Source organism: Ambystoma mexicanum, chromosome 10 (assembly GCF_040938575.1).
Source record: "Ambystoma mexicanum isolate Mex_15411 chromosome 10, UKY_AmexF1_1, whole genome shotgun sequence".
NCBI lineage: Eukaryota > Metazoa > Chordata > Amphibia > Caudata > Ambystomatidae > Ambystoma > Ambystoma mexicanum.
In genome coordinates, this window is record NC_090932.1 from 317,841,419 (window position 1) to 317,857,009 (window position 15,591).

Genomic DNA, 15,591 nt, shown 5'->3' on the forward strand with positions numbered 1-15,591 from the left:
CTGGGTGTACCTTTAGGTCGACCTGGTATTTGGCACAGGAATTTATTTTGCAACTCCTCCTGGACATTACAGTTTGAACTACCCCAGAATTTGATGTCATGCAATATCATGGAGCAGTCCTGTGCCTTTTACACCTCCAAACACTTGTCCAATCTGAATACCCTAAATTTGAAATAAAAATGTAAATAGCCCTTTAATCCTTAATGATGCCCTTTCAACTGTCTCCTTAAAATTATTGACCCAAGCACCGCTCTTTGAGAAGAGTAGGCGTAAATAAAAATAAGAATACCTCTTCTTCTCTACATTCATTTAAAAACCAGATACTAGGCTTCACCCTTTTCCAGAACACCATCGTTTTTGTTTTTATTATATTTAATTTAAAATTATAGTTCCCATAATAGTAAATTGTGTATAACAGGCCCTGTTGGGTTGGAGACCTGCCCGCTCGAAGTCCAAAATAGCAGTGTCACCCAGTCTAAAGAAGCAAGCTATAAAATGTCCCCTTCAGAGAGGATGGATTGACTTTCCCAAGAGACGTACTACAGTCAAAGTCTTAATGGAATACATTGGGGCCAACTGACATCCCTGATTTTCACCTTTATTGGTGGGGAAAATCAATGTATAATTCCCCTATCTTGTATATTGGACAGCCACAGAGGTTCTGCGTATCACATTTGGATAAGATTTAATAAACCATTAAGAACCCCAATAAAATGTAAATTACGCCACAATATGATTCTATTAATCAAATCAAATGCTTTCTCCAAATCTGAAAAAAGCCACAAATAATGTTCCTCTGTTAACCTTACCATATTTCTCCATGATGGTGCTCAGAGTGAAGTAGTGGTCCACATACTTAAGCCCTCCCTTCAAGCCCACTTGGGAGGATTTCAAGATATTGTTACTTTGAGCCCACATCTCCAGTCTGAGCAACAAACATTTGGAAAATATCTCACTGGCAATTTTCAGTAAGGAAACTAGACTATAATCATGGGGGGCTGGTGGTCCAAGGACTACTTGTCCAAGGAGATAACATAATGCCTGTCTCAACAATCGCATTAAACATAAATCAATTTGATGTCCTTCGAACAAGCTTCCGTTATTTCTCAATACATAATTCTTTGTTTTTTTTTAAACTATAAATCTGACCAGCCATGTACACACCACTCATTATATCATGGTTCAATTTTCTTTTCGAGATTCAACATTCTGTATCGAACCATGGGGCATTCCTTTCTATAACCTGGACATCCTGAACTGGGAAACACTGTTTGCCAATATCTATGTCCCGGATAGTTTTAAACAAAGACTCAAACAAATTGACACTTTCGTGTGTGGCCTGTGATCTGTTTACCAGTTTTGAGAGAATATCTGAATTTCTTGTGAATTAGTAATTCTTTCCAATGCCTCCTTGTTGAGCGTAGGCATCACTAACCAGCCCCTCTGGCTGTTGGACATCATCTTTGTGGTACCTACACTCCTGACCATTGGAAAATTAACTCAAGAGGATAGTGATCACTCTGTTCAATCAGATATGCAAACTTTCATAAAATTCCTGAAGAAAAAACAGTCCATAATACAGTAATCAATGACTGAGGAACAGTAATACTGGTCTTACATGCTTATGAATGCACCATTTGCCACTAAAGATCCCAGAAAATGCCTGGGCAGAATCCCAATGTACACATGGACATCAGTGCTCCATTTGCTACCAATGTTAATGTCCAAACATTTGCACTAAATTTCTTTAAAATATTTTGCTCGATAACCTGAAGCCCCTGGTAATGTTTATTTAGTCCTACTTTATTTTTTAACAACTTGACTGGTCGCATCTGTCTAAAAATGTCCTAAAAATGTCAATTTCCTCAACATTCCCTGTAAGCAACCACTTAATGCCTTGCAAATTTATTTTACTAAAATTGCATGTGCTCTAGATAACTATTAACTACTGCAAATAAAAATGTTTTATTGGCAGTCTTTAGTTTATTACATTTCTAATTTGTGTTTGTTCTGCCAACTGAGCACTGATATGTTCTGTCGAAAAATTGATGTTGCTCACCATAACATTTGATATACAATTTTTGCCCATTACGCACAAAAGGTTGGGAACGCCTGTTCTATGCTATACTCTATCTAGGTCCAGCCATAGCAAAGTCAGAACGTCTTGGAGAACTCTGTGGTCCAGTTCTCCTTCACGCTTTTGCAGATCCAGCTTTCGGATCTCTTTCAACTCACCAAAACCTCTCTCCCCAAATTTGTGTCACTTCCTCTCCCCAAATCTATCATATGTTTCCCCGGTCAGTGGGTAGTCCCATGACCTATTGTTACTTGCTTTATTGGTTTACTGGTCTCTGTCTTCTCATTCACCAGCATTCTCAGTCCCCGACTTCTGATTGAATGGTAAAGGGAGGGGAGATTAGAATGCAATTTGCGAAATTGGATTTCATTTTTCCTTTAGTTTTTTAGCCATAGATTGTTTTTGTCTCCTCTCCAGGATGGACTGTCTGAAGCTCATGTTGCTCCAATGTGTTATTTAACAGCAGGGACCTGGTACGTTTGCACTCAGGCATAGCCAGGTTTCAACTGCCAGGTTTTTGTTGTTAGCACGGCGGAGTCTAAATGTGCAGGGCATGCTGGCTTTTACTCTGCACTTTAGCACTCGACCATGCAAAGTGAACAAACGCTGCCTGGCGTGCTTGCATGGCAGTCATTGTTTCATTTTAATTGTGAGCTCAGCTTGCCATGCCTAATAAATGAAAATAGGGGTGATGTAAGAAACATGCATAACAGCCTTGTTCAAGGCTTTTATACATGTTTCCTACGTTACAAACCCCATGAATATGAGCCCCTCTGTGTTTCTGTTTCCTCACAAATGTGTTCATACGTCTTTAGGTCACTAGTGGGAGACACTTTCCCTGAGTAGTTTTGAGATCAAATGTATGATCCAATGTCCATTAGTGGTAAGCTCACAGGTAATTACTTGGAGTTGATAAGTAGCCTAGCCACACAGATTGATACCTGATAGATGGATATCTGGCAGTTAACGTGAAATATATGGGTACACAGTCACCTGTGTTGATCCAACAGTTTTTTCCAACCCATAATCTTTTAGTTTTACATAAAACATACTTTTTTCTGTAATCTCTCTGAGAACCAAATAAAAAATATCTTAGTTCTCCAGCATGGGGTCTGGCATGGATTCACATGCTCATGAATATTCCCCGTCGTCAGGCTGGGAATCCTCGGTAAAGAAAAAACCAGTATCAGTTTAGTTTCTGATCTGTCTTTCGTAGTAATAACCAATCACTGGTCTCTGCGTCATACTGACCACAGCCAATGACTGCCCTCTACCTAAGCACCGCCTCTGGCAGCCATCTTCAGATTTTTACCGCACGTTCATGTGTTGGGATCCTCGTGCTATTGCTCTCGAGCGTTAGTGCTATTTTTTCGCGCTTTTCACAAAAAACTTCGATTCTTTCGGTCAAAAGAGCCTCAAGCTCCACCGATCCTACATCCGATCAACGGGGACCCGTGTCGGATTCATCTGTGCCCCTCAAGGGTGAAGATTCGTCGAGCTACACTTCGGAGGACTCCAGAAGCTTCTCAGGCCCGGTCTCGGAGATGGCCCAGGAGAAGGGAAGCTCGACGCCCGGAAAGCTGTTCAGGGTCTGCCCTGGATGCCAGCTGCAGAACATCTTCAAGGAGGACGAACACTCTTTCTGCCTTTACTGCCTTCATGAGGACAAGACGCACGTGGAGAAGGACTGTGCGTTTTGCGGCAACATGTCGGAACGGACCATGAAGGACCGCCATCAACGTCTCGCCAACTGGCTGGAGGGTAAGAGCCCGTCTGGCGAGAAGAAGAAGAAATCCGAGCGGTCTTCTAAGACCTTTGAGGGCGCCCCGGCGACGGGGGCCCAACATAAGGCCAAGCACCGCGAGTCCGCTGGCACCGGGAGCGCCGAACAGTCGGGCTCTACAGGCGCCAGGCAGGGCGCACCCTCCCCGGCACCATCAACCACGAGCCAACGCTCTGGGTCGGGTAAGAGGAAGGCCGAGCACCCGGCGAAGCTCCTGGAGAGGCCCCGGTCGAGCTCTAAGGCAGAGGAGGAGCGTGGCAGTGCCCCCTCCCTCAAGGATAAGGCGGTGAGCGCACCTAAGGTGGTGAAGGCCTTGATCCATCCGACCAAGCCCTCTATCGAAACGGTCGCGGCGGCCCTGGCTCAGCCTGTGGTGGCTGCACCAGTGGTGGCGACCTCAGGGCCCAGAATCTCCCTGCCTCCTCGGAGGGAGTCTTCCTTTGTGCCCATCGATAGGACCCCCGTGAAACCCTCCGTGGGGAAGAAGAAGGGGGGGCAGGGCGTCGTCGTAGAGTCGGCCTCAACCTCAGAGGAGGAGCTGATCGAGGTCTTAAGCCACGGCCTAGGCGTGGAAGAAGGCCAGCCCGTCGGAATGGACCCCGACGCAGGTGACGACGACGACATCGTCGAGGATACCGACGGGGCCCCTGCTCGCCCGTCGGATTCCCCTCTGCCAGCGCCGCAAGACAACTCGGCGGCCATTTTGTTGGCCATACAGTCCTTATGCTCCGAGATAAGGACGAGGCTACCGTTACCGACGGAGGAACCTCTCCCGTCGGGGGATCCAGAACCGGGACCTTCTGGTGTTCCCCCTACCAAGAAAAGAAGGATCCATCCACCACCTCCTTTTCAACCGTCGCGCCCCTTCCAGCCCTCCTCCCCGTCCACCCGAGGGGATGATACGGGGACTGACACGGCAGCGACGGGTACGGACGACGAGGCATACGACGAGGATTTTCCGTCGTCGCCTCCCACCAGGGCCTCTCCGCCCGACGAGATCGGATCTTTCCACTCCATGATCTCCAGGGCTTCCGAGCTTTTCCAACTCTGCCCTGAGGAGAAGAAAAAGGAAGGCTTCCTTTATCAGCGGCGCGAGGCCAAGAGGAAGACGGTCCTCGCAGTGCCTCTGTTGGACGACATTTGGGATGAGGGCCTTTCCCTCCTCAAGAACCCTTCCACGACGCCAGCTAGAAGAGACCGGTACGAGAAAAAGTACCGGGTCCCGGACACGGCCCCCCTATGCCTCCGGGCGCAGCCTACCCCGGACTCCGTCGTCTCCGCGGCAGCCAGGAAGAAAGCGGGGGGGGGTGCGGCCTCCACATCGACTTCCCCGCCGGACGGCGAGGGAAAGAAATTGGATACTATGGGACGTAGAGTCATCTCGTCGGCAGCGACGACGATTAAAGCGGCCAACGCCTTGGCTATCGTGGCCCGCTACGACAGGGAGCTCTGGTACAAGATAGCTCCCCTGCTGGATTTTCTGCCGGACGACAAGAGGGCGGAGGCCCTTGAGATCCTGCAGGAAGGTGAGGTGGCCTCGGACCACGCCATCACCGTGGCGACGGACATCGCCGACACTGGGTTCCGCCAGCTGGGCAACGGCGTTTGCCTTCGACGTCGTGGATGGCTCAAAGCTACGGACTTCCGGCAGGACGTCCAGACCAGAGTCCTGGACATGCCCTTCGACGGGAACAACCTGTTTGGGAAGACAGTGGACGATTCCCTTCAGGCCATCAAGGCGGATACTGAGACGGCCCGGGCCCTTGGAGTCCTGCAACGACGGACGCCCTTTCGGAGCGGCGGAGGCAAGGGCGCCTCCAAAGGTTCCGGCGGCGGTTTCGCTTCCTACCGTCAAGCGGCCCGCTCGTCGTCGCAAGAGGCCTACAGAGGACGAGGCAAGTCTAGCGGACCCCGCCGTCGTCGCCAAGGAGGTCAAGGCGGCAAGGCCGCGTCCAAGCAGGATTGAACCGGCCGTGGGGTCGGGCCCCCACCGAAGCACCCCGGTGGGAGGCCGGCTGGCGGGCTTCGTCAGCGTGTGGGAGTCCATCTCCACCGACCGTTGGGTGCTGGACGCCCTGGCCCGGGGCCACGCGCTCGAGTTTCAAAGAAGGTGCCCGCGCGTCCCCCCCGTGGCCAGGAAAGAAGAAGACGGGAGGATGGCGCCCCATCCTAGACCTGCGACGTCTGAACAAGTTCATCAAGGCGCAGAAGTTCCGGATGGTCACCCTCCAGCACGTCCTGGGTCAGCTGGAGGAAGGAGACTTCCTATCGTCGTTGGATTTGGAGGATGCCTACTTCCACATTCCCATCCTAAAGGGGCACCGCAAATTCCTCAGATTCGTGGTCCAAGGGCGTCATTACCAGTTCAAAGCCCTTCCCTTCGGACTACGGTCGGCACCCAGGGTATTCACCAAGTGCCTCGCACCGGTGGCGGCGCAGCTGCGCCGCGAGGGGATTCACGTCTACCCCTACCTGGACGACTGGCTCATCCGCGCCAAGACGAGGGAGCTCGCCGTGGTCCACACGGCAAGGACCGTCCAACTCCTCACGGACCTGGGATTCTCCGTGAACTACGCCAAATCCCACCTGGTGCCCGCGCAAGTCGCACTGTTTCTGGGAGCGAGGCTCGACACAGTGTCCCTTCTGGCCTCCCCGTCGGAGGAGAGGACCAGGACCATCTTGGGCAAGGTGCAACGGATGTTGGTGGCCGACGCGGCCAAAGTGAGGTCCATCAAGTCCCTCCTCGGGATGATGTCTTCCTGCATCTACCTCATTCCCATGTGCAGGCTCCGGATGCGCCCGTTGCAAGAATTCCTGGATGCGCGCTGGATCCAGACGACGGGCAGCTTCGAGGAAAGGATCAAGCTCGACGAGAGTTTCCGACGAGCGATACGGTGGTGGGGCACCCGCGCGCATCTGACGGCGGGCATGGACTTCCAGACCCCAGCCCACCAGGAGACTGTGACCACGGATGCCTCCCTGGAAGGGTGGGGAGCGCACACCGAAAATCTGCACGCAAGGGGACTCTGGCTCCCGACGGAGAAGTCCCTGCATATCAACGTCCTGGAGCTCCGTGCAGTGTTTTGGGCCCTCAGGTCCTTCCTTCCGTCCCTCAAGGGCAAGGTGGTGAGGATCTTCACCGACAACACCACCACCATGTTTTACATCAGGAAACAGGGCGGAACCAGGTCCCCAGCGCTGTCCAAGGAGGCGCAGGACCTGTGGCATTGGGCCGTCGCCCAAGGGATTTTTCTGGTGCCGTTTCATCTGGCAGGGATAAAAAACACCATCGCCGACTCACTCAGCAGGGAGCTGCGCTCGTGCCACGAGTGGGAACTACGGCAGGATCTGGTGGATCGCCTCTTCCGACGGTGGGGCACACCCCAGATCGACCTGTTCGCGACGGCGACGAACACCAAGTGCCGGAGGTTCGCCAGCAGGTTTCCCCAGACGAGGAGCATGGGCGATGCTTTCTCGTTCCCCTGGGAGGGCCTGTTCCTCTACGCGTTCCCTCCCTTGCCTCTGCTAATCCGGCTCGTCAACCAGCTCAAGAGGTCACGGTGCAGGATGATCCTCGTCGCACCTGCGTGGCCGAGGCAGATATGGTTCCCGGACCTTCTGGACTTGTCAGCGTCCCCGCCGATCAAGCTGCCGGCGGACGCGGATCTACTCTCCAGGGAAGGAGGCGCCATCCTCCACCACGACCCGAAGTCGCTGAACTTGCAGGCCTGGCTCCTGCAGCGCTAGAGTTTGGAGGATACGACATACCGGCCGATTGCAGAGAGGTTCTTGCAAAGGCCAGGGCGTCCTCGACTCTTAAATGCTACGGACACAAATGGAAGAGGTTCTCTGTCTGGTGCCACGCACAGAAGATTAACCCTTTACGGATTACGGCTCCCCAAGTACTGCCGTACCTGCTGACGCTGGCCAAAGCTGGTCTGGCACACGCGTCCATCAAGATTCATCTTGCTGCGATCTCCCGATACACCAGAACCACGGGGCGGACGTCCTTGTGGTCTCATCGTCTGGTGAAAGAGTTCATGAAGGGACTGTTCAGATCGTTCCCGCCGGTGAAGGCTCCGGCCCCGGCGTGGGAGCTCAACGTGGTGCTGACCAAGCTCATGGGACCTCCGTTCGAGCCTCTGCACTCGGCCCCGTTGAAGTTTCTATCGTGGAAAACAGCTTTTCTTGTGGCCATCACCTCCGCACGACGAGTGGGAGAGATCCAGGCCCTTTCCTGCAAGGCCCCGTACTTGACTTTCCACGACACGAGGGTAGTGCTCAGGACGCACCCCTCCTTCATGCCCAAGGTACCGTCGGACTTCCATCTCAACGAACCCTTGGTGTTACCTGTGTTCTTCCCGTCGCCTTCGTCGCCGGCTGAGAGGACTTTGCACTCGCTGGATGTAGCTAGAGCGCTGAAGTTCTACGTGGACCGCACGAAGGGTTTTCGGAAGACGTCACAACTCTTTGTGAACTTTGGACCTGTCAATCAGGGGAAGGCTCTCTCGAAGGCTTCCATCTCCAGATGGCTCTCCGGCTGTATCATGTGCTGTCACCGGTTGGCAAACCGACCGCTGCCTGGCCGTCCGAGAGCTACGTGGAGGTCGACGCACACCTTCACGAAATTCTACTGCGTCGACCGGGATTCCAGGGAGGAGTCCAGGGTCGGCCAAGCAGTGCTGCGCAACCTGTTCGCCTGAGGTGAGCCTGGTGAGGAGGTAAGATGCTTAATGTTGAGTTGATGTGATGCTTAATGTTGAGCCTTTGCCACCTCCCGTGGTTGTGCATGTGTGTACTGCTATGTATTCTTTATTCATGAGCATGTGAATCCATGCCAGACCCCATGCTGGAGAAGGAACAAGTTACTTACCTGTAACTGTTGTTCTCCAGCATGGGTCTGGCATGGATTCACATGCGAACCCTCCCGCCTACCCCTCTGCGGCTCTTCACTTGGTCATACTGCCACTTCACGTGCTTCCAAATCTGAAGATGGCTGCCAGAGGCGGTGCTTAGGTAGAGGGCAGTCATTGGCTGTGGTCAGTATGACGCAGAGACCAGTGATTGGTTATTACTACGAAAGACAGATCAGAAACGAAACTGATACTGGTTTTTTCTTTACCGAGGATTCCCAGCCTGACGACGGGGAATATTCATGAGCATGTGAATCCATGCCAGACCCATGCTGGAGAACAACAGTTACAGGTAAGTAACTTGTTCCTTCCCTACTACCAGATTTCCCCCACCCCAGCTTATGTTTTGAAAAAGGTGACCCACATGTAATACACTGATTGACATTTGTCAAGTGAGTTGGCTTATGTTGACATTTTAGGTAGAGGAGTTGGGTTGTGACAATGATCCAAAAGTTCTACAACAGGGTTTATTTGCTTGCAATGAGCCAACCTTTAAGAAAAATTGGGTAAAAGGTAGATTTTCAAAAAACAATTCCCTGAATTCAGGAAGGGATCACTTGACGACCTTTCCCAAAACAAAAACCAGCAGTCAACAGTTAATGGATTCCTTCTTTGATTGGATTCTTCTGTTACAAACAATTTCAGACATGTATGTTTCCCCACCGCAACAGAGCGAGAGAGCGATGTTAGAGAGTAAAGCATGATATTGTTTCAGGCAGCTGCCTGGCACTTTTGCAAAATGAGTCCCTTAGCCCAGAGCACTTAAATGCATTGGCAACCAGGTTTGCATCTTTCAAAGTGCACGGTTTTTAACGGCTTAAAAGATTTGTAGCCCTGCATGTGTCCTTTCCATAAAGGTACATGACTTAGCTCATGGCTGCAGGTAATGATTTATCATGTATTTCTGTTAAGCAACATATTTTCTGATAGTCGGCTGTTTTATTAGGTTCTTCAGTGGACATTTTCTCTGTCAAGTCTCGGGTTAAGTGTTAACTTTTGTTCACTAGCCTTCAGATGGCCCATGTGCATACTTCTCATCCGCTTGGCCACCATATTTATCTACTCCTAAATAGAATGAATCATAAAGTAAAGTAAAACGTTATAAACTGACTGGTACTAGTCTGCTCGTTTTATGGGCAAAAACATGTTATGTACATAATGCATAACAACAAACTGCATGATTCTGTCAAAATAACAAGATGATGCTCATCGGACAGTTTGCAGAGATCTCAAATTCCCTCAAGTCAGGTGTGCAATGAAGCAGTACTAGCTTTTAGGCACACATTATATTGCATTCTGGTACTTGTCCACCTACATTCATTATGAGTATATGCACTATAAATGGCAGGACTAACAGAGGGTTTTTCCAACATGTTTTAAAGAAATGAGAGTGAATGAATTTAGTATGCCACCTAGTCGCTGTGGAGAAGAAATACATATGTCTTTGTTAGCAGCATTCTTATTCCTGATTCAAACATCAAAAGATCAGTAACTTCATTTGCACGGCATTATTTGAAAGTTGTTTGGCTGAGGGATAATCACAAGCATCCTGAAAATAGAGCATTTTATACGCTTTTTAAGAGGTGGGCTTATCCCTCTTAAGGTTGTTTTCCCAACCTACATTGAGTACTACAATAGTGAAAGTTAGGTTTTGGGCACACCACAATAGTGGTGGTTAGCTTGTTTTCTTTCTTTGTGCAAGTGCTAGCATGCACATGCTCATACTATTTAGTTAACCAATGAACCACTGGCTGCAGAGCTTATGATGAATAAGGAGTAAACACCGATAAATTAATAAATTACATCATAGTTTAGCCATCAATCTCTTCTGCTGGTCAGATTTATTTTCTTCATGAGAAAGATTTGTTTAGCAACCTTTCTGAAATGTATTATTATAAATATCTTTAAGAAAAAAGCGAGTGCATGAACTCCAGCCTAAAAGTAAGTGTGTACTTTCTAAATCTGAAAAACATATATTGTATGAGACACAATAATCACCAGTTTATTTGATCAAATTTTGCAGGAATTCCATGTGTGGAAAGTTGCAGTGTGAAAATGTCGATTCACCTGTGTTTGGAATTTCTCCCGCCCTCATTCAAACTCCAATTCATGGCACTGTGTGTTGGGGTGTGGATTTCCGCCTGGGTTCGGACGTTCCTGATCCTGGAATGGTGAATGAAGGCACAAAATGTGAAGAAGGAAAAGTAAGAGACATGATAAATTGGGTGATTTGGCATGCTCATACTCAGTAATAGTAAAGATGGGAAAATGATCAATTGCATATTTCTATGTGTCATGTCCTGTCAGTGATAATAAACAAAAGAGGGTCACATAGTGCTTACCAAATGAGACTGCGCTCATCCACTTCGCCAATTCTCTTACCACTGCCCACACTCTCACCTCTTCTCCCTTCTCATTTTGTAAACCTTTCAGCTGCCTTTGACACTGTGGATCATCCCTCCCTCCTTCAAACTCTTTCCCTCTTCTGCATCAAGGACATTAGACTCAACAGAATGTCCTCTTATCTCTCTGACTGCCTCTTTTCTAACTTGTGGGACTCCAGCATTTCCTCTCAGGTACCTCTTTCTGTGGTTGTTCCTCAAGGATCAGTCCTAGTGCCACTCCTCTTTACCTTTATTCAACTCCTGCTTCAGCCAACTAATTTCTCCTTCGCTTTTAACTATCACCTCGTTGCCAATGATACTCAAATATTATTTTCCTTCCCCTGCTTCAGCTCTGCAATCTCTGAACACAACCAATTGCCTAACCTCCATCCACCACTGCCTCATGATAAACTCATCAAACAGACCTAAGTCTCCCAGCCTGCAACGTGCACCCCACTTTTCCCTTTCTATCTCTTTCGCCACTAGCTCATCCATGGCCTGCAACCTTGGGGTTCTCTTTGACCTCAGATTCTACCATTTCATCATCTCTACTGCCAATGCAGCCAGACTCAACCTTCTCAAGATTAGAACAAAATCGTCCCAGACGTCATGCATCTAATACTAAAAACCCTTATTTCTACTATTGTGCCCAGGAAAGTGAACTAGTGGATGAACCTGCTTCTTGGCTCACTCCTTTCTTTTGTTCCCCTCAAAAAAGTGCCCAACTTTGTGATGGACCTCCTTTTTAACCTGCCCAAATTCACCCCTACTTCTACCTACTGTCACCATACAAGATGACTCTCCATGCAAAATCTCTCCTTAAATACCTACTACTCGTGTCTAAATCCATCCATGGCCTTGCTAAATGCATCTCACTGTACTCTCCCTCTCAAACTCTCTGCTCCTTTGTCTCTTCACAACCTATCAATCCCCCGTCCTGGTGCCACCTCCCGTTTTAGCTCCTTTTTCCCTACTTGCCACACTTTATCGGACTGTTCGCTTCCTGGTCATCAAAGTAATCTCTTCAGTGGTCCTCCTCAAATCTCCACCTGCTAGCAATGGAAGAATCCCTCCAACCTTTCCCCCAACCTCCTTTTAATTCTAATCGCCCAATCCACTTCACCTGCATTCTGCCTGCATGACTATGTATGTAATTTGTTAATAAGTATATAAAGGCCCCAGTCTCTCAATGTTAAAAATATTATGATGCCGTCCAGTCCCTGTTCCTTTTACATGTTCCTACTTTTACCCCTTGTCCACCTAGTACAAGCCATTCAATCCAGCATTGCACTTATGTTAATGCACATTACCCTAGGACTTCCCCTTCTCTCTGCCATTCATTTGTAAGTCATTTCTATCTGAAACAAAACCCACTTCTTACATATAAAGAAATATTTGACCGTCTCTCCAGTCCTAACTATTTCTCTGTAGGTGTGTGTGTTATTTCTTCTTTCTGACTCTCTATGCTTTATTCCCTCTTCTCAGTCCCTTATCACCATCCTTCTCCTTCTCTTACCAGGGACTCACAGAGTAACGATGTGACTGGAGCAGGGGGACAAATGATGAATAACAGAGAGCGGTACTATGTGTAGTCAGAGCTTGTATGCGAGTGTCTGTGGGAACTCACTGGCTCATATTGTCAACATATATTTTGTGCTTAGATCGGGGGTTTCTATCATGATATTCCTACCTGGAATGTAATGTACTCTGCATGTACTTTTAGCTTTAATTATTTGAAGCGAAGAGATCAGATGTGACTCACTGTTTATTTTTCTGTATGATGGTCAACTAAGTGGTGGTATTAGTATGTCCTGGAGTTACCTTTGTACTTTGTTTTTCCATTCATGTGCTCATTACTTGCTGTTTGAACTGTGAACCTACCATAAGTAAAGAGTTTAAGAAAATCCTTCTCCTTCTCTCTTATATCTCTCCATTCCCTTCTTCAGCTTTTTCCACTTTGTTCTTTGCTTTCCTCCTCCTTCTCCTCTTCCACGTTCTAGTTCCCTCTCTAGATCACTTCTCTACTACTCTCGCCTCTCCAGCATTTCTGCTCTTCTTTGTCTCATTCCACATTCTCCTTCCACTCTCCTCACTCGTGCAGTTCCACTTTTACCTCGCTCTTCTCTCCTTGCTCACTCTAACTCCCCTCCACGCATCACCTCAGTTTTTCTGCTTCCAACACACAAACCCTTCATTGACTGGGAGCTTTTTTTTATAGTAGCATGGACCCGCCTCCCAAGGCTGCAATGTTCTAACTGCACTCAGTTCTGGGCGCAAGGATTTGCACCCTGTGTCTGAGTTGTTCTCCCTTGATGTGCATTGCTCCACGCTTCCAAGCGCTGCTCTGCAGACTGAACTCACAAGAAGGCCATCCACCAGCCTCTCACAGGGCATCAGTAACGACTGCTGTAGGTTTCTTGGTTGTTGGCTGCTGGTCGGCTGCCCCGGTGCCACTCTTGTCTTTCAAGTGGTTTGTTTGATATTTGCAGTCTTTCAGAGGAAAGTACATGGCGATTTTCTGTTTTGTGAAGAAATTGTTTAATACTCATTGGTTAAAGATGGTGGGCCCTTGCGGCTGCTGATTCACTTGTGGGTCCAGCTGTACCGACGTGGGTTTCTTGTAAACAGTACAGATGAAAGTTATAGTTATGGGGGCTTCTTAAAGAGACATAAATGGCTGCTTCTCAGGACAGGGACCACAGGTTTTAAGGAAACTGGATATAGGAAAAGAGTGTTTTAGGACTGTTCTTAGTTCTCCCCAAAGTGTACACCCCTCACGTTTGGGTAACAAATGATTTGCCTTTGTTCTAGTTGGAGTCCACTGGTCATGACCCTATCCTTCTTCCTCCCAGCAGCACATCTCAAGGTAGCAGTTTCCCCTGCCGTAGATTCCCCTGGGCTTTGGTGGGAAAGTGTACTTTCCTGGGCTTCTGATCCTGGCGAACCTTCCCTTTAACTCCTCCGGAGCCCTACATCACTTAGCAGGTGGTGGCACACTGTCCCAAGCGTCTACCTAGTCCCATCACTCAGCCCAAAACATGGACATTTTCCAACTTTTTATTGATTTTTCACACAACATGAAATTGCCAACTACAGTTACAACTTCTCCATTCTCCAGCATTGAATCTTTCATAGATTCACATGTTTTTTGAATATTCCCCGACGTCAGGCTGGTAATCCTCTGTAACATTAAAGCAGTTCTCATTTGAATTTTGAAATTGTAGTCACGTTAGTGTTCTCTTACAGTCGTTTTGGGTCATATTGCCCGCAGCCAATAGATAGTCTCTGTTAGCACCACCCCTGGAGGTCATCTTCAGATTTCTACTACACATTCATGTGTTGGGAGTCCCCTGAAGTTCTTCATTTGATGATCTACATACCCTTTTAAATGATTTTCAAATTGTTCTGATGCCTCTCGAACCCTTAACATAAGATCTTTCCTATTCTGGTGGTTTAAGGAACCCCTTATCCTTGTTGCTCTGCTGTTTGGCTGGTCTATTCCACCTCAAAGTTGAGGCCTGTGCTAGGTGTCTCCATAGCCCACTATGGCTGATTCTAAGGCTAAGAGAAGCCTTTTGATAGTATGTTCCACCTGCCATTTGAAGAACATCTACATTAAGGACCGGTTTGCTGAATGCCTCTATTACCTGTATCCAGGCCACACCATTAATTCATATTCCATCTGCCACTCCTCCGACAAAACCCTGAAGGACTGTCACAGAAGATTAGTGTCTTGGCTTGATGAGGGTTCTGTGGTCTCAGACTCTGCTTCTGTTCAGAGCCATACTTCCCTTTGCCACAGCAGATCCCCAGAGTGTACTCAATTTTCTAAGAGGTCCAGGTCCCTTGACGAGGCTTTCTGTGGGAAAATGGTGAAGAAGAGGTATGCCACCCACACTCAGTCTTCCCCAGTAAAGGAAATTGACACGCACATGCCCTGGCACAATCAGAATGGTTCTACGAAGGCCGGGGCGGTGGCTTCGTCGGCCGCTCCTTCAACAGCGCCCTCAACATCTACGTTGCTTTCTTTGTTAATCGAGCATTCATCAACAACAGCCATTCAATTGACAATCCCATTGACAGCCACTTCATCGATGGCTCATAAACACTCCAAGTCTTCGTCCACTCCTTCGCCGACTTTGGCAACCACTCTGTTGACGACTTCTTAATCAAGCATTTCACCTACAACGGCCTTGTCGACAATGAAGATCTCAACACTGTCGCCAATCAGGTTTCGGAACTGCAGTCCAGGGTCCCAGTTGCTACAGCCATTCCGCCTCTGCAGGATTTGCCTTTTAACTCCTGCTCTGCCTAGATGCACCTGCGTCTCTCTAAGGGACCCTCGTCCTCTTGGACACTAAATCTGAGGACAACGCTTCTCAGGGTGGGAATTCCACTCATACCGCCGTTAAAGATGAATTTGAAGAATTCATT

General features: G+C 48.4%; 1 protein-coding gene across 2 annotated transcripts in view; it reads left to right on the top strand.

Moving 5' to 3' along the window:
- The window catches only part of ADAM9 (ADAM metallopeptidase domain 9), a 1,404,333-nt gene that overhangs the window by 1,039,637 nt on the left and 349,105 nt on the right, over positions 1-15,591 (top strand). For both annotated transcript variants that reach the window (XM_069617919.1, XM_069617920.1), the window contains exon 16: positions 10,797-10,977. In XM_069617919.1, coding sequence (XP_069474020.1) covers positions 10,797-10,977 — 181 coding nt within the window. The remainder of the gene's footprint in view (positions 1-10,796; positions 10,978-15,591) is intronic.